Raw genomic sequence first — 17042 nt, forward strand, 5'->3', positions numbered from 1 at the left:
GACATAAAAATCCAATTACGGGGCGGTCATGTACCAGCCATTCCACATTTATAATTTGCTCACATCTCACGCGGTAGAACAATTAAGAAAGTTTCTCCTGTGGTTAAAAAATATCGTACATCAATCCCTCCGCGCTAAATATGTATCTCTTAACGCTACAGCACTGGAGGTGCTCATATATTGCTTGCAACACCCTTTCAGGCGTAGGAGATCAGAAGCTATGATCTACTGGAATGGGATCTGGTTTTATGGGATTCAAAAATTTTTCCTACTTTACTACGAGAGCATTTCGTACTTTTGTATCAATTACTGTCTTAATTATCAGTAAATCAGTTGAAGTTTCATGAGATTACTCAATGTCCGGAAATACATCCGAGCAATAGATACGACAGGTAGCAGTCTTCGCAATTTCTAGTTTATTTTATGTCACAAATTCCAAAATAAACCCAGGAATTTGTAGTAGTAAGGCTTTCTAATATTGAAATTGCTAAATATTGCGCTGTATGCAATAATTAACAACAGCCAGGGCATGGGTGAGGAAAAAGGGTCTCCATGATTGGTCGACTCGTGACAACCCGGTGTCACACTTCAGTCGCCAATGATGGCCGGCCCTGACATGATAAGAACTCCACCGTGACATACACCGGAAAGCGATGTCGCGATTCATGTCCCTACTTTACATGGCGTGAAGAGACCACTCTAAGGCTAGAGATGTAACAATGAGCAAGCGGCCCTTCGAGGAATCCGCATCAACGGCGCATGGCTCCTCGGATCCTGCCGGCGGCAACATTTCAATCACGGAGCTTCTGTCCAACTTGGAGGAGCCAGAGCCGCAGGGACAAGGGTCCAAAAAACCGAGGAATTTCATTGCTGCAGTGGTGAATCCCATCCCCTATATCTAAATCAATGAATTGGTAGTAACGAAAGCTAGGCATGCGAAAATTGTCGGCTAAAAAAGACAAGATGTGATGAGTCCCGGCCCAAATGCGGGTTATGTAAAGCTCTGAAGCTGGACTGTGTATACAGTGAACGAAAGCTCTCCAAAAAAGACCAATCGATTGGGATGATAATCAGCACGTTGCATCGAATCGAAACGAAGCTAGAGCATCTCCCATCGACCATCTCCAGAGACTTGCACCCAGTCACGAATCATGCAGCGGAAACCGTACGAGGTGCTACGACCGCCAGCGTGAGAACTCCATCTCAAACTCTCTCTCAGACGACTACTCCAGCTGCTGCTAGCCAAAATGGTTCGGAAGCTAGAGAAACCACTGATAAAGGAGACATTTCCATCTCGTTCAGCCAGCATGGGGTACCAGTCTGGCCAGGTGTGGCCAAGCTCCTGCCTGATAGGTTCTGGATTTCCTACGACCAGCTTGGAAGAAACTACGTTCTTGATTTCGAAATGAGCAGACCATCTCTTCCCCCGTGGGTGCAACCATTTCCTCCACAAAACGGGGATAATTGGCTTGAGGAGCTGCCCTTCGCCTTGGTAAAGGGATTGTGTGAGGCTTTCTTCGCGCTTTTCCATCCCTCCACTCCATTTATGGATAAGCACTTCTTTTTCTCGTTTACGCTCGGAGCAGTCATCGAGAATGGGTTTGGGTTTACCATTGAAACATGCCTAGTTCTGAACGTCATGGCTTTGGGTTGCCTAGCAGTGCGTGCGTACGAAGAAGCAGATTTTCCGTTACCAGGTGCATTTGGTGATCACTTCGAAGTACCGACGTGGATGGACGTGACCGGGGAAGAGCCGTCAGGACTGAGCTTTTTCAATGAGGCTCGGAAACGAATAGGCTTTTTGATCGAGAAGAATGATCTACCCAGTTGTCAATATTATCTCCTCTCTGCGTAAGTGACATCTCACTGTTCTCTATCTTATTGACTAATGCTAATGTTTTAGCATGTATTATACTCAAATAATCCGTCCTCTGGACTCCGGTGCGATGCTTAATCGAGCTGCTGCTGCTCTCTGCTTCATGCTGGCAAATCGCGACATTAACTATAACGAATGGGAAGGCGATATGAAATCAAGGTAAAACAATAGACTTCGGAATCGTTTTTTTAACGTTCGCTGACTTGTTTAGGGTGTTTTGGAATACTGTCATGTACGAAACAATCCTCGTGCAGGAGTTGGATCTTCCCCCAAGTGGTCTTTCTAGTCTTGAAGACAATGTTCCTATACCAAAATTCATTCCTTTCAGTGCTGTCAGATTACCTGGTATCACGCCGTCACACGACCCGGATGATTCTTACTTTCACCAATGCCATTTCCTCGCCCAAATAGCGAACCGAATCATTCTCACGAGGATCAGGCACAGTCTATTTCTATTCTGTGAGTTCTCATTCCGATACGAAGAACCTTAGCATTAATCTAACGTCAACCAGCCGAGAGTGGAAATCTACCTCGTCCAGCCGTAAGTGCAGAACTGCACAACCAAGTCGAACAATGGCGAACAAATCTTCCTTCCGCCATCCAATTCTCTGAACTTCACAACTCAACTCTCGTCAACAACGACTCGCCTTCCATCAACGAGCCACGAACCCCAGCCTCACTGGCCGTGGCCGTTGCCGACTCGATGCTTCAAGCGCGATACAAAATCTGCAAATTCCACATCGGCCGTCCATATCTTTACAAGGCGCTGCGAGCACCGGGGTTGCTGACAGAAGAAGACTTGGAGCAAATCCGAAGCGGGCTAAAGTATGCCATGGACTGGCCAATGGTCCGTGGTGTGTTCCAGCGGATGAAGAGTTGCATCCCGATCAAATTCGCATTCTGTTCCCAGTAAGAAACAAACATTCAATCAATGAACATAGCCTTGATGCTTATTCCTGGTATAGGTTCTTTGGCCAGTTGCTCATCTTTTACTGTATCTCGCACTCCGCAGATCCCAGGCTACGTGCAACTCTTCCTGTCGGTTGGGAAGGATGGTATTCTGAGATGGTCGACTTTTTGGAATCTTGTGCACCGTACAGTCCAGCAATCGCGCGGGATTTGGAACTGGTACAATTGTTATAAAGCTGACCTATGATTAAAAGCTTCCTTCTTTATCGGTGTTTGATTTGGCGCATGTGTCTATACCCACTGAAGTTAACGCGATGTACATCTTTCGAATAAAATAGAATGCGTGATTATATACGTAAAAAATATACAAATATCCTTTCAATCGTAAGTTTTTGTCCAGTAATCATAACGAACTTTCCATCCCTATATTCTCCAGCTCATCCCAATTGATCAAATCATCAAAACCAAACCACATATCAGCAGCCTCCACCTCCTGACAAAGCGCAGCTGAACCTTCACTAATCTCGCAATCCACAACCCCATCCCTAACCCCCTTCCTAATCCCATCCGCAAACTGGCCCGGCGTCAGGCCAACAACCTTCTTAAACACTCTATGAAAATAACTCGGCGTCAAGCCAGCCTCCTTCGCCAACATCCCCAGCGTCGGCCTCTGCTGCCCTGCCCGCAGTGCCGATGCGATCCTCTCCTTCGCTTTCGCTACCATCCCCTCACTCGCGTTCCCGCCCGCTGCTCCTGCTTCTGCAAGTGTGGTCTGTCCCGGTTTGCACCGCTTACACGCACGGTATCCAGCTGCCAGGGCTGCAGCGGGGGAATCGTAGAATTCGACGTTGGCGCGTCGCGCAAGACGCGCGGGGCAGTTAGGCCGGCAGTAGATGCGGGTGGAGCGGACGGCATAGACAAAGCTGTTGTTGGAGGCGTCGCGGTACACGACGGCTTTCCAGCGAGTGGATGGGGAGGTGTGGTTGTGAGTGGGTGGGAGAAGGAGACGGGCCATGTTTGTGTTTTTAGAGTAAGTGTTGGTGTGTAGATTGTGTTGTGATGGGGTATTTAAGAGATGATGATGAGTGCGAGAGATATGTCATCGATGATAGTGTTGAAGTATTGCGGGAGCGCGTCCGATTGGTCATATTGAGAGCAACATCCAATGACTCAGATCACCGCCAGTGTTGATTCTTCTGTCTTCGTTTTTGAGTGCGGGACAATTAACGCTTGAATGATTGGAGTAATTCGAGATCGTTGGATGAAATAGTATTTATAATTTACTCCTTCTGAGTGTTATGTGGGTTATAAATATGATCTCCCAGTAGTTACATGTACAGCACTTGATATATCAGATTATTAGCACCAAATATATATATATATTTTGACACAGAAAACGCTGCGCGAAATCCAGGCGATATTATAACAAGAGGCGATAGTATCAGAAGACAACTAGGAATTATAGTGACTTAGATTATTTTCGGACAGAAATCTACACGTAGTGAATTTAACTAGGATATCTATCTAATAGTTGATGGCAGTACAAGTTGGTCGACAGCCAGGGATGGAGGCCACCAAAGAAGTAAGACGTATTGCTCATAGGATCATTTAGGGAGGTTCCTTACAACAACAGCATGTTAGATCAGCGGAAGATCGCCGGGCTCATAACCCGGAGGACCCTGGATCGAAACCAGGACATGCTAAGTTACATTTTTTAATTTTTTTTCTTTTGGAAAATTCTTCTTATCGATTGTATTATCTTATCAATTGTATTGATAGAATAAATTACTGCCAACTGCACAACGTTCTCCGTTGCAGCTAGTTTTCACCGTGACTGAAACCGGATGTGTTACCAGAGGTCTCCAAATTCCACACGGAGTTCGGGATTTCGGATTTTCAACTTCAAATGTGAATTTACTTGCAACTAAACTGTGGCGAAGAATCCGATGTTCACATTGCATGAAGATTTCAGGATTTCCCCATCCCTAGCCCGAGACGTGTGCCACAGTTAATAAATAACCAGCTACGCCGTTCCCCTCCACGACAGTGACTAAAAAGAGCAAATAGCGTTCCCCAAATATCCCAAATAAGTTCGCCTTTCCACCATTCTTCGGACATCCAGGCATAATCTTTTACGATGAGTCAAGTGCGGAAGGTGAATACTCCGCAATATACACTTTCCGGTGGAATTGATCTGATCCAGAGTATTTATTATACAGGCCGTGATTATCGGGGCTGGACCCGCCGGTATCCTGGCGGCGCTTCGCCTGCAGCAATTTAACCACATTTCCCCTATCATCTATGAAATCCGCCCTGAACCCACGACTCTTGGAGGTGCAATCGGTATCCCATCAAACGGGTTGAGACTATTGTATAAGCTCGGGCTGTGGGATGCCCTTCGGGATCGAGGCGCGGAGACTTCCACAGTATCAGTGCATGCGATCAAGGGCCATGTTATCGGCAACATGGACATGGCTTCCTGGAGCCGGGAAAAGACTGGGTTTGGCTACTTAAGAATTCGTCGCGTTGATCTGATGGAGGTTCTATATGACGAGGCTCGCAAAGCAGGCATTCCTATCTGTTTCAGCAAGCACCTGACCGGGATTGAGGAAGACAATCAGGGTATCACCGTTACTTTCTCTGATGGCACCAGCGACAAAGCAGATCTTCTTCTAGGGTGTGATGGTATCCACTCGATGGTGCGTACACTCTACGTCGACCCCAACACAGAGCCTGAATACTCGGGTATTTCGAATATATACTCTCTGGTTGCTACCTCTGAGCTGCCCAGCGCCGCAGCATCGATTGATAGTCTCAATGTAATGCTAACCACGGATGGACTTCTAGCCATATCTCCTTGCCGGGCAAGCCGAGAAATGGTCTACTGGTTCTTCTCGCGCGAGCTTGCCATTCCTCCTAGCGGTGATACGCGCGATGGGTGGGAGGAACGTGGGAAACAGCAGGTGGAGACCATCAAATCAACAGTACTAGATCTCATCAAAGACTCTGAAGGAGAATGGGGGTTGACCATGAAGGAAACTGTCAGACAGACAAACACACTCCGGTTCTATCCCATTTATCATCTGCCCGCAGGTGGGAAATGGTCGAAAGGGCGGTGCTTGGTTATCGGGGACGCAGCTCACGCAATGCAACCACATGCAAGCCAAGGGGTTTCCATGGCACTGGAAGACATCTTCATGTTATCAAATCTCCTGGACTCCAACCCAGCTTCACTAAATGAGGTCTTCAGAATATATGAGCAAAAGCGACGACCTCGAGTGAATGAAATGCACCAACTCGCGGAGCGTAATGGAGGAGTAAGAAAGAGAATTTCTCCGTGGCAGCTGTGGCTCAAAGAAATTGCAACTTCCGGTGCCTTAGGAATTTACAGCCTTTTCGGCCTAAGTAAGTTAGGAATAGGCCAGAAGCCATTGGCTTATGATATCGAGGAAGATATGCACTAGATAATCATCTAGTGCAAGCTCGTCATGCTTACCATCGGTTTTTAATTGATATTAATGTATGATACAACTTCAATTATTATAGCCTAGAATCCGGACAAGGTAGATCCTGTTCATGATGTCTTGTTCGTAACATATCTGCGGAAGCATGGTACCTTCTGAATTTGTGTCATTCTGGAGCTCAGGATTGCAAAGTTCGTTCCAAGTGACCGTTGAAATGCAGTCTTCTTTCTGGAAGAGGGGGCTGCCAAATTCAGGTAGGTATGTCAACATTGTTACAGCGATCTGCGCAGCACAGGTTACTCTAGCCTAAATATCAACCATCTTCTTTGGGATTAGAAGACACGTACTATTTGATTAGCCCATTACGTCCTAATTGTTGCATGTATTGGAGAATAGGTTAGGGTTTGGGAATCCGAGATTTCGGAGTTTCGGAGTTTCGGGGCTCGGGAACCGGAACCATTCGTCAACGGTTCTGGTTACCAACTTCAACTTCACCTCCGAACTAATGTCAACATTGAGAGCATATCGTAATGTCTTTCGTGCTACCCAGTCAGAAAGGGTCAAGTTTATCCCCGCAGTTTATAAGATAGACATTAAGCTTTCCGTCCCCAGCATGTTGATTTTTCCCCATGGGGGCTTTGGAATATTAAGCAAGCATCCCCGCATACTGCGAGAGACAGGTGATCGATCACTCAACTACTACTGAACAGGCTTGACACTACCCCTACTAAGAGTTGAATCCGCCCTGCAAAATCCTTTCGAAGCAACCCTACTAGATGAATCAGCACTGCCCGGCACCACTTTTGGACGAGTCGCGATTTCCTGACCAAGGCGGATGTGGGTATTATCCTCAGGTAGCTGGACTTGTAACGAATGGCTCTTGTCTGATTTTCGGTAGTTTTGCCTGGCCGTTGGTGTACAAATTTGCCTCAGTATAATAATGTGTCGTGCTGCTTACCGTGCCCCCTGAGCGCCTGGCGATATGAACGAGTAACACGTATGGAGTCAATGTAGAAGGAAAAACACGGACTTCTGATTTTCTTTAGGCCTAGTTGACGACCACGGTGCAATCGGCTGGATGGGTATTTTTACCCTCACCGTGACCTCTTTAATGCTTCTCACATTTGCTGCTCTACCTGTGGAGTTGACTGCACGCCATTATTTTACGACCCACCCCTTGGTTGGTTTTGCTCTGATGTCGGTACGGCCAATACTTCCATCTAATCGCAACTGTATACGTGTCAGCGGCTCGGATTACGTGCTTCTAACTGCCTTTTTCTCAGCTGTGTTTCGTCATTCCATTCGATTCTGAACCACCACAGTGCTACGATGGTATCACACCCAACGATATCAACTCAGATACTAGTTGTTGTGCTACGTCAGCTACCCTATTCCTCGGTATTTGGATATTATTGCTGAATAGTAAGTGATTATTGACCCAGAGATGGCGGTGTTCAACCTTTTTAGATAACATATGACCAGACCTTTTCCGATCGATTTGGCTCCATGTCAATATCTGCTGGGATTTAAAACCGGGAGCAAAATTCATGTTCTTCGCACTTACATGTTCATATGGCGGCTCAGTATGCCTTGTGGCCCTTGCCCTGGGTGTGACTGGCGGGTCCTATCAAGTCGGCCAGACCTGCGTGCTTAATCCCCAGAAAAGTATAGCTACAGCTTGGGGTCCAATATTGGGGGTTTCACTTGCATCTACCGTTTTGCAACTGTGTTCAGTCCTATATTGCATTTACGTTGTTATCAAACCTGTAGCCCACGAAAGACTACGTATGTATTCCGGAGAGCGACCCTCCTCGACCGAGATACGTCAGGCTTTTACAACACGACAAGTATCCTTGCGAATCCAGAAACTGCTTGTGATGCAGTGGAGGCCTATAGCTATGGTTGTCTTGATTGCAGCATATGCAGCCTACGTAACGACGGTATTCCTGCGCATTGGCATTTCGGCTGATTACCCGGTCGACGCGACTCAACGGTGGTTCTCGTGCCTGGTTTCATCCCAGGGAGACATCGACGACTGCGAACAGCTCGCTTCCAGAATCAGGACCAGTCAAAATGAGATACAAGCAGCATTATGTATGATTGCAGTGAGTTTGATTGGTTGCCCTTCCTGGTTTTCTTTCATTCTTTCATTCTCAGCTGACTTAAACAAAGTCCAGCGGGCTCTGGGCTGTCATCCTCTCATTCCGGTTGTCCATGATCCAAGGTTGGATAGAACTGATTAGGGCCAAAAAACGGGGTTTACGGTTAAAATTATCCATATTCACATCCCAGTGTTGTCAAGAATCGAACGACTTGGCTCTCATTCGAGACTCGGAGTAAGTACAGTGGTGTATTCTCCATCAGGATATTTCTGTTAACTTTTGTAGTAGTCATAACCAGAGCCTTGATGCCTGCCAGGTTTAATCCGAAGGTTAATTGATTATTCTGATGATGATATTACAATTGACTCATGCTGTGACAGGAAATGGTAAATAGGGAAGGGCATAAAAACACATATATAGTGTTGTAATTATAACAGATTAATTGTATTGAAAACAATCAAAGAGACTTATTTTTAAATATATTTCAATATATTAGCTGCTATACAACATTAGCCCTGTAATTAAAACCAGTATCTCTCTCTACGTTACGTTCGAGGGTAGAGAACCAGAAAAGTCAAACTGTATAGATTTACTCCTTTAAAGATGGCTGACAAAGATGAAAGGAGCAGCAAGATCGACATTTGGGGAATCTCCGCCTTACAAGGCTAATCTAAGACACCAATTCTATATGAAAACAACGGAAATGGAAGTCTCCGACAAGAGTGTCCTTATTTCCACACTAAATGTACATGTAGTTACTCTAACAGCATACATTCCATCAGGAAAGATATATATGTTTTGACTCCGGTAGAGAACTAGACTATAACTATTTGGCTACTCGCAATCCTAATGTTTGATCCAAATACATGTATGTTATTCGCTCTTCTTACTGGACTAAATTGCGGTAGCCTTCCTGAAGCGGCACGACGGGGCACACTATGTAGTTCGGTCGATTACCCCCGACGTGGATTGCATTAACTCCGCCATCATTTACCTCGCCGTACCACTCTCTCATCTCAAGAGGGTTGTATCCAGGAATATCAGGCTGATGTTCTGAGGGACAGATATCCACGCGAAGTCTCCATCCCTTTCGAATCCTTGCTGCAGCCGGGAAGACTTCAACTTCAACCTGGACCACTTCGCCTGTCTTCAGTGGTGCATTATCCTCCTGGATATGTGTGTGCCATGGTCTCTCAGGGGTGCTTTTTGAAGGATCAGTCTGCCGATGGCTTGCGCGAAGAAATCCTTTGGCTAGAGGCTCGGGTTCTCCCTTGGAGCTATATGGTACGATCTTTCCCTCTTCGTTCACCGCCCATAACATGACCACTATATCTGCGTCTGCCACACTCGAGGAGATGCTGAGGACTGCTTTGAAATGACCAGCAAGTTCAATGTCATTCTCGAATGGAAGGGAGTGAAAGCTTTCTCCCGACTTGCCATTTTGTGGGACACTGGCGGCGTAGGAAAAGCACTTTTCTGTGTTGTTTGCTTCGTCTGTGGATAGGCTTCCATCGGCTCGAAGGTGCCATTTGGTGTAACAAGTACCAGGTACAGGCCAATTCTTTTCTTTTCGCCAATACCACTCTCCATTCCCCAGCCGTATTTGAATGCCAACCGTTTCCGGGATCGGGTATTCATTTCCTCTAAGGTAATGGTCAAGGAACTGTAATATCTTCCCGGAGGATTCACGACTCGGCCATGAATAATAATCGCAATCAACGAGCTGTAGATGCGTATTGTCAGGATTACGGGTTTTCCAGGCCTCATATGCACCTCGACCATGGATCATAAATATCTGAGAAGCAGCTAGAAAACAAGGCATGTCTATTGGTCCCAAACTTGAATTCACCGCGCTCCAAAGGGCATCATAGAAGGGATGCGCCTTCATCATGCTTAACAGGTCCATATGATCGGTCCACTTCGGGGAACACAGTTTAACTCGGCGATACCAGTCAGATAAATAGCGCGATCCTGGAATACCTCCAATATAAGCCGCATCGCGATATGTATCAATATCAGCTTTGGATCTGATTAGCGATCGTTGTCTGCTCGTGAGAGAAAGGTGCGACTTACATGCATAAGGTACAAAACACTTTAACCCCCTGGGTCTCAAGCTCGCCACATTCCATTGGACATTCGCTCCGTAGGAGCTTCCAACAAGGGCAATGTTCCCATTACTCCAACTTTGTTCTGCAGCCCACTCAACAGCATCATAGAAATCACTCGTTAACTCTCCAGGGACGCCTCTTTTACCTGCAGTCTGGGACACGCCCCTAGGATCTATCTTCACCATGGCATAGCCACGGGGCACGTAAGTGAATGTGTTGAATGTTGCAATGTTCTCAAATCCTCTCTGCGTCTCCCATGAAGTTCCCCATGAACCTCTTGGTACTCGAATAGGAACGCTTCCAGAGGTTGAATGCCAATCATCTTCGGCTTTCTCAAAGGCAGCGATGTCATCTGTGTCATCCAAGTCCGGACCAGAGTAGAAGACTCGCCTTCCGTAAATCGTACAACTGATCAAAACAGGGTATCTTTTTCCATGTTCAACGGGTAAATAAACATCGCCAAGTATAGAGCCTCCATCTTGAGTCGGGATGTGCAGGTCTCGCATCACCTTGAAGCCGGCTGCAGCCCTTCGTAGGTGATTCCGCGTATGTGACACTGTCTTGGGCGGAATTCCGAGTTCACTATGGATGGAAGAGAGAGCGTCATCTAGATCGGAAACATTGAGAGAATCTAGGTTGATCTTGAAGGCGTATTTGCTAACGACATCTTGAATCTAGAATCATAGAATAAGTAAGGCAAAGTCTCTCTAAAACCAAGAGCCTCAGGAGCCCACTTACATGTTTGTCAATGATGATTGGAGCTTCAAATCCCTGAGCTGAGGAAAGGCTGAATAGCAATCTCGCGCGGTTTATCACCTTGGGATCAAATGTGGAGACTTCAACGGAGACAAGATCTAGTATGGAGAGCAAGGGCTTGCCAACCGTCTTTCCAAGTATGAGATCTCCAATAGAAAACGTAACCTCAGCTCCCGGCTCATAACAATACGTGAAATGGTCGGTTACGGTCCCCTGATTGGATCCGCATCGATACGAGAGCCCAACCACATCCGGAAAAATGCCTTCGGCGCTCATTTTGATTGTAAATTGGTCACAGAATAAAAGACGCTCGAGATAATTATGGGCTGAAAATCCTCGATGGATAACTCTGGGTCGTAGCTCAGTAGATATTTATAAGCGTGCGTACAATAAACCATACTGCCTCCAATTGAAGATCACGGAGTTTGGTATTTAGACGATCCGAAGCTAGTAGGCGAGGGTATAAATGTTGAAACCGATAGACTTGTAACTCCGATGCAGACTCCAATTATCAATATCATTCGAGATCTAGCTGTCTCTTTTGTGCATCGCACGCAGCACGAATCATAGAAAATAGTCGTCATCGATTGTGCTGATTGGATCGAGTAATTACTCCAACCGCCGAAATGCCGAAGTGTAAACCCCACTAGATTCGATCGCCGAGCCCTGATGGTACCCCAGACAACATTTGAAGTTTAGGGAACTTCGACTGAAACAGCGGCGCGCAGCTAAATCATACCCAAAGCACCCGACTCGTCATAGGATGACGGCCGCTTTGAAAAAAGAGCAAGCGTACAGGCGGTATATGATCGATATAGTATCCCCGAGTCCATCCATCTCGTCCGCAAACTAATCCCAGCCCCAAGCATATCGTGTTCCATATACCCACGAACAAGCCCCAGGTAAGAGGGATGAGGTCTTACCCGTAGGAGCCTATATATTATCAAAGAGTATGCTAATAGTGTGTGTAGGTTTGCTGGTTACACCTGTCGGAAAAAGCCCCCAAGTATGCGAATTACAGGGTTGGTGCTAGCACATGGGTTCTGAAAGATGTGCAATAATGAAGGATTTCGCGGTAGTGATGCAGTGATGGAAAGGTTCTCAGCAAGGTTCGTGTGAGATACAAGAAGAGCCCAAAATGCTGAAAATTCCAAGCACTCCGGCTGTACTTGGAGATCAATACCGCATCGACAGTTGACCGAGGACAAGCAATCAGTAGGATGCATCAATTGAGGTGTTATAATTTGGTTTTATACGATAATTCTTCGGGCAGCGAGTTGCAAGCATTACAACCGTAGATGAGATGACAGAAAGAACAAACCAAGTAGCGTCTTTGTCACTGGCACGTCCACTCGTTGCATCTGCTCAGACAGTGGTGACATCGTATCCTAAATCTTCATTATTTGTGCTCATAGATGCTCTATGTAGTACTTGATTTGCTTTCGTTTTTGACTGTCTGATGCGTTTATGATCTAGTCGTGTTTGTGTGCGTTGGCGCTGGGAAAATTTGTCATTTATTCCATTCTTAGTCTCTTGGTATTTTATTTCATTTCCTATCTCAAGAACTAGTACAACGTAGAAAGGCTCTGAGCTGTCTAAATAATCAGGGCAAGCAGGAGGCATTGAAAAAGCCTTGTTGAGGGTGCTGCAAGCGAGTTGTGCTAATTCTGTTGATTTCTAAGTCATTTACAGCCTAAGCTGCGTGTTTCCGGTGCGCTCCGAAAAGCCTCATCAAGAAATCGAATTCCCATTGGATGCAAAGGCCCTTGAGGCGGGAGAAGTTTCTCCATCAGGGCGATCACAACTCCTAAAAATCCTTAATAAGAGAGAATTTTATGAAAGTAGAAACAAAGAAACGAATGTTGACATCGTACATCGTACTAAGAATCTGTAAGAGCTACTTTGATTTTCTTCCAATGGGGACTGATGGATGATGGAGTGATGAACTTGATAGTGGTATAACGTCGCAACACTAGCCGGGCGAGACAACCGCAAGGAATGGATATCACGCTGCTTGGGAGACGTTGAAGCCATCTACCCCAAATTCTGGGGTAACTAAACAGATGGTTTCAGTAGTCTCGCCACTTTAATCTGCGGTGTCCTTCTCTACAATTCGTTGCTCACAAACGCGCTTAGAAGGAAAGATAACCATCAGCAGAAACTCGTGAATACAAGCTATATGAAGCTATAGGCTTCTTTTTTTATAATATTTATCGAATTCATATACATATACGCCTCTGGACCTTACCCCAACCGTTTGGCACTAGCGTTCGATGAAGTCGATTTCTGTGCGATTTAACCCGGCCGGAAGAGGGTGACTCGCTGAATAAAACCTTCGTCTATTATTTGTCCTTCAAACACTAAATACCTCAATATGCTCGCAAGTTCAATTTTATACTGGAAAAAGGTATTTTATGGCCGGGGTGTCGTCGAAACTCCAAAACTCCGACATCTGGAGATAACGATAACAGGTTGGCTTGAAAGCTGCAACGGACCTCAGAACAGGGCTACAGCCTTATGCAAAAGATGCTCATATGTTTAGGTGTATGTAATTATAAATCAACCAGGGACAATACATAAAATGGAAAGTAGTACTGAGCTTCGAAATACTCAATATAGTATTCATCCACGTCAGACCTCGTCAATTGTTGATTTTTCTGCCTTCCAAAATACCAATGGGACAATGGTAACCCCTTTGAGGAATGCAGCTACCCATAGGGCACCGACGAATCCAGTTGACGTACGAACCAAACAGCCTCCGCATACGGCGCCAGTAACGAGGCATAAGATTGCTCCTGCCCTTTGTAGCTGCTCTTTCCGACTAAAAGCGCGAACTGAAAGAAGGGTTGGAGATGCAAAAAGATCACAGTAGATGCTCGTCAGGACCACACTAGTCAGGGCGTTGAACGACAGTACTCTGCTGATCACCGCCTGGCCGCCGCTCTGGAAGGCAACTATAGCTAATGGCCCGTATTCCAACCAAAATGGCCGGGAATTTTCAACTGGACCGAGAATCACAATGATAGCCGCGACGATGATGCAGGCCGTCTGGATCGTGAAGGAGATACACATCACCCATCTTCTTCGCGCTGGAAAGAACCGATGCCAGGCAGCGAATGCCTGGCTTCCCAGACAGAAGCTTGCAATTGAAACGACTGATTTTTCCCATCGGCCCATTTGGCCAACTCCAGTTATTCCCAATCCCAGGTAGATCGTATTTCCTGTTTGCATGCTGACAAACGACCCCCACATATAAACAGCCGAGGAATCCAATATCCCTGTGATGAGATAGCAAAACAGCAATAGCAGATCTCCTCCATGCGTATCTATGGTGTTCGAAAGGTGTTTTTGAAGGAGCTTCGAGGTCGAAGTTGGAGCTACCCTTCCTAACAGGGGCTCCTCTTCGCGATTTAGGTTATTCGTCATTTCGTAGCCTGGAATGCTGCGTGTTGGATGCTAATAGTTTTGTTTGTCGGAAGGGTATAGAAACCATCCTTTTGTCCTGCGTAAGATAATTATGATATTTGGAGATAACGGATAGATACCCAGCGAATAATACTGCTAGTTGTCTCCACCTTTGTACTGAATCCTCTCCGATTTGGGGCATTTTCAACAAATTTCCATTGGGCGGTTTTCCAGCGCAGCAAGGGGTTGCTATATAGCCCACACGAGCCTTGAAAACAATCAAAAAACAAGGGTTTAAGTTTCCCTTTTCTCTGTACACCCATATAAGAAGACTAGGACGGGGCCCTTAATTCCAATCACATCTAAAACATGAGAGGTGTCATCAATAGCGAAACGGGTCTTTCCGTCCTTCGACTACGGTCAATTTCCAATTCAATGATCTTGGTCCTTCTTACCTGGTCCCTGGTGATTTTGAATAACTGCAGCGCATTCCCAAGCCCAGATCGTCAAACTAGACGGCTGCTTGAGACCCAAGCACAATCCCCGGTCATCCTGTTCCGGGACAAGCCTTTCACTCCTGGGCATAGTGATCCGTATGACCATAAACTTGATTCGGTTGGTCAAGACTTGGAACCGTTGCCATTCCGAAATGGTGACGGCGCTACTTTTCAAGGTCCTAGGAACAAGGACAGGGAAAGACAAAACCCAGACCTCGTGCGACCTCCGAGCACAGACCATGGTAATATGGCGAATATGCGATGGAGTTTTGCAGATTCGCATATACGCATCGAGGTGAGTGTCCTTACTGTATCTACAATAGAACCAATCGGGGACTTGAACTGATATAGTTAATAGGAGGGTGGATGGACAAGGCAGACCACTATCAGGGAACTGCCTACCAGTAAGCAGTTGGCAGGAGTAAATATGCGTCTCGACAAGGGCGTCATTCGAGAGCTTCACTGGCATACTGAAGCTGAGTGGGCATATGTTCTCAGTGGTAAAGTACGTGTCACTGCTCTGGACACTGAGGGGGGAAGCTTTATGGACGATCTAGAGGAAGGCGATCTATGGTATTTTCCTGCTGGGCACCCGCATTCGCTACAAGGGCTCGGCCCGAACGGTACAGAATTTTTGTTGATATTTGATGATGGTGGTTTCTCTGAGGAATCAACATTTATATTAACAGACTGGCTGGGTGAGATCATGTCACCAATCCTTTTAGAAAAAACTGAACTGAGTATTCAAAATACAGCACGAACACCAAAGTCTGTGTTATCGGAGAATTTTGGGCTGGCACCTGACATCTTCGACGCGATTCCCAAGTCAGAAAAGTATATTTTTCAAGGCTCTCTACCAAGTACCATCAAAAAGGAGAGACCACCAGGGTTTAAGAAATCAAAATATCAATTCACACACAAAATGCTGGAACAAGAACCACTAAAAACAGCAGGAGGCCAAGTACGTATCACTGACTCTACGAATTTTCCGATTTCAAAGACTGTGGCAGCGGCACATTTGAGCATTAATCCTGGAGCGATTCGTGAGATGCATTGGCATCCTAACGCCGATGAGTGGTCCTACTTTAAAAAAGGACGAGCTCGCGTGACAATCTTTGCTGCTGAAGGCACTGCACGCACATTTGACTATGTGGCTGGCGATGTCGGTATCGTGCCACAGAATATGGGCCATTTTATTGAGAACCTTAGCGACGAGGAACCGTTAGAAGTACTCGAAATTTTTCGTGCAGATAAGTATCAGGATTTCTCGCTGTTTCAGTGGTTAGGAGAAACTCCACAGCGGATGGTTGTGGACCATCTCTTTGCCTCCGACAAGGAGGCAGCAGACAAGTTTTTGACGCAGATCCAGAGCGCGGAGAAAGAGCCCATCAAAGAGAAAATCTCGACTAGGGCCCAGAATGTATTCTAGAGCAGACTTATTTTCCTATTGCCAGAAAGTTATGAGATTTAGGAGGAGTTACTTAGGTCCAAGATACAGTCCTAAGCATTTACGCATTATGTATAATATGTAGGCTATCAATTTTAAACCGTAACTAAGATAATTGCAGGAATATAGTGTGAGGAATTTTGTATATCTGAATCTTCGTATATTGTGTTGTGTAAAAGGATAGCCTAGTCCAGATGCGATGATCATCACTTCTGGTTTGCAGGAGCATATCAATCAAGCCAAGCGACTCGGGATGTGAGAATCCAAAACTAATACTAATAGGATTGCTGGACTTGTGGATCGTGCCTACAATAATGGAGCTGCTACTCTGAGCTTGACGGTTGACTACATAGTGAGTGATTTTACCCCGAATATTGGGGTGATATGGGAGTATTTTCAATTGGCGTTGTCCCCACCGTATTAGTCATAACTTCGAAGCAATTCCGGAATTATGTACTTGACCTACTTAAGGTAGTTT

At 45.9% G+C, this 17042-nt stretch overlaps 7 protein-coding genes and 1 non-coding gene across 8 annotated transcripts; 5 read left to right on the forward strand and 3 right to left on the reverse strand.

Annotated features, from left to right (window-relative positions):
* Positions 1 to 719: 719 nt before the first annotated feature.
* BGW36DRAFT_424780 (putative C6 finger domain protein) lies at positions 720 to 3019 on the forward strand (the record flags this gene model as incomplete). Its single annotated transcript, XM_046220017.1, has 6 exons — positions 720 to 878; positions 932 to 1851; positions 1904 to 2035; positions 2088 to 2335; positions 2389 to 2785; positions 2842 to 3019. The coding sequence occupies 6 exons, from the start codon at positions 720 to 722 to the stop codon at positions 3017 to 3019; spliced, it is 2034 nt and encodes a 677-aa protein (XP_046075882.1).
* On the reverse strand, positions 2990 to 4110 carry BGW36DRAFT_117996 (metal binding domain of Ada-domain-containing protein). The gene has a single exon (XM_046209269.1). The coding sequence runs from the start codon at positions 3798 to 3800 to the stop codon at positions 3189 to 3191; it is 612 nt and encodes a 203-aa protein (XP_046075883.1). The 5' UTR covers positions 3801 to 4110; the 3' UTR covers positions 2990 to 3188.
* Positions 4111 to 4416: 306 nt separating this feature from the next.
* BGW36DRAFT_t18 lies at positions 4417 to 4488 on the forward strand. Its single transcript has one exon. It is a non-coding gene; the product is annotated as a tRNA-Met (tRNA).
* BGW36DRAFT_372990 (FAD binding domain protein) lies at positions 4433 to 6579 on the forward strand. The gene is made up of 2 exons (XM_046215537.1): positions 4433 to 4940; positions 5005 to 6579. Exons 1-2 carry the CDS (start codon positions 4923 to 4925, stop codon positions 6247 to 6249), a joined length of 1263 nt encoding a protein of 420 aa, XP_046075884.1. The 5' UTR covers positions 4433 to 4922; the 3' UTR covers positions 6250 to 6579.
* A 177-nt stretch (positions 6580 to 6756) lies between these two features.
* BGW36DRAFT_337058 (uncharacterized protein) lies at positions 6757 to 8814 on the forward strand. Its single transcript, XM_046212983.1, has 7 exons — positions 6757 to 7086; positions 7148 to 7246; positions 7296 to 7450; positions 7533 to 7671; positions 7732 to 8354; positions 8422 to 8585; positions 8637 to 8814. Exons 1-7 carry the CDS (start codon positions 7026 to 7028, stop codon positions 8671 to 8673), a joined length of 1278 nt encoding a protein of 425 aa, XP_046075885.1. The 5' UTR covers positions 6757 to 7025; the 3' UTR covers positions 8674 to 8814.
* Positions 8815 to 9237: 423 nt separating this feature from the next.
* On the reverse strand, positions 9238 to 11491 carry BGW36DRAFT_395133 (Alpha/Beta hydrolase protein; the record flags this gene model as incomplete). The annotated part of the gene is made up of 3 exons (XM_046218001.1): positions 9238 to 10370; positions 10425 to 11133; positions 11198 to 11491. The coding sequence occupies 3 exons, from the start codon at positions 11489 to 11491 to the stop codon at positions 9238 to 9240; spliced, it is 2136 nt and encodes a 711-aa protein (XP_046075886.1).
* Positions 11492 to 13846: 2355 nt separating this feature from the next.
* On the reverse strand, positions 13847 to 14641 carry BGW36DRAFT_395134 (uncharacterized protein; the record flags this gene model as incomplete). Its single annotated transcript, XM_046218002.1, has 1 exon — positions 13847 to 14641. One exon carries the CDS (start codon positions 14639 to 14641, stop codon positions 13847 to 13849), a length of 795 nt encoding a protein of 264 aa, XP_046075887.1.
* Positions 14642 to 15055: 414 nt separating this feature from the next.
* Positions 15056 to 16546, forward strand: BGW36DRAFT_290449 (oxalate decarboxylase family bicupin; the record flags this gene model as incomplete). Its single annotated transcript, XM_046210764.1, has 3 exons — positions 15056 to 15412; positions 15476 to 15815; positions 15873 to 16546. The coding sequence occupies 3 exons, from the start codon at positions 15056 to 15058 to the stop codon at positions 16544 to 16546; spliced, it is 1371 nt and encodes a 456-aa protein (XP_046075888.1).
* Positions 16547 to 17042: the final 496 nt, after the last annotated feature.

Source organism: Talaromyces proteolyticus (genome assembly GCF_021365285.1).
Source record: "Talaromyces proteolyticus strain PMI_201 chromosome Unknown BGW36scaffold_3, whole genome shotgun sequence".
In the NCBI taxonomy this organism is placed as follows: Eukaryota; Fungi; Ascomycota; class Eurotiomycetes; order Eurotiales; family Trichocomaceae; genus Talaromyces; species Talaromyces proteolyticus.

Coding starts and splice junctions, on each gene's coding strand:
- BGW36DRAFT_117996 (XM_046209269.1), bottom strand. CDS start 3,800: ATGGCCCGTCTCCTTCTCCCACCCACTCACAACCACACCTCCCCATCC.
- BGW36DRAFT_337058 (XM_046212983.1), top strand. CDS start 7,026: ATGAATCAGCACTGCCCGGCACCACTTTTGGACGAGTCGCGATTTCCT. Junction 7,247..7,295: donor GCGATATGAACGAGTAACAC/GTATGGAGTCAA, acceptor GATTTTCTTTAG/GCCTAGTTGACGACCACGGT. Junction 7,451..7,532: donor TTGGTTTTGCTCTGATGTCG/GTACGGCCAATA, acceptor CCTTTTTCTCAG/CTGTGTTTCGTCATTCCATT.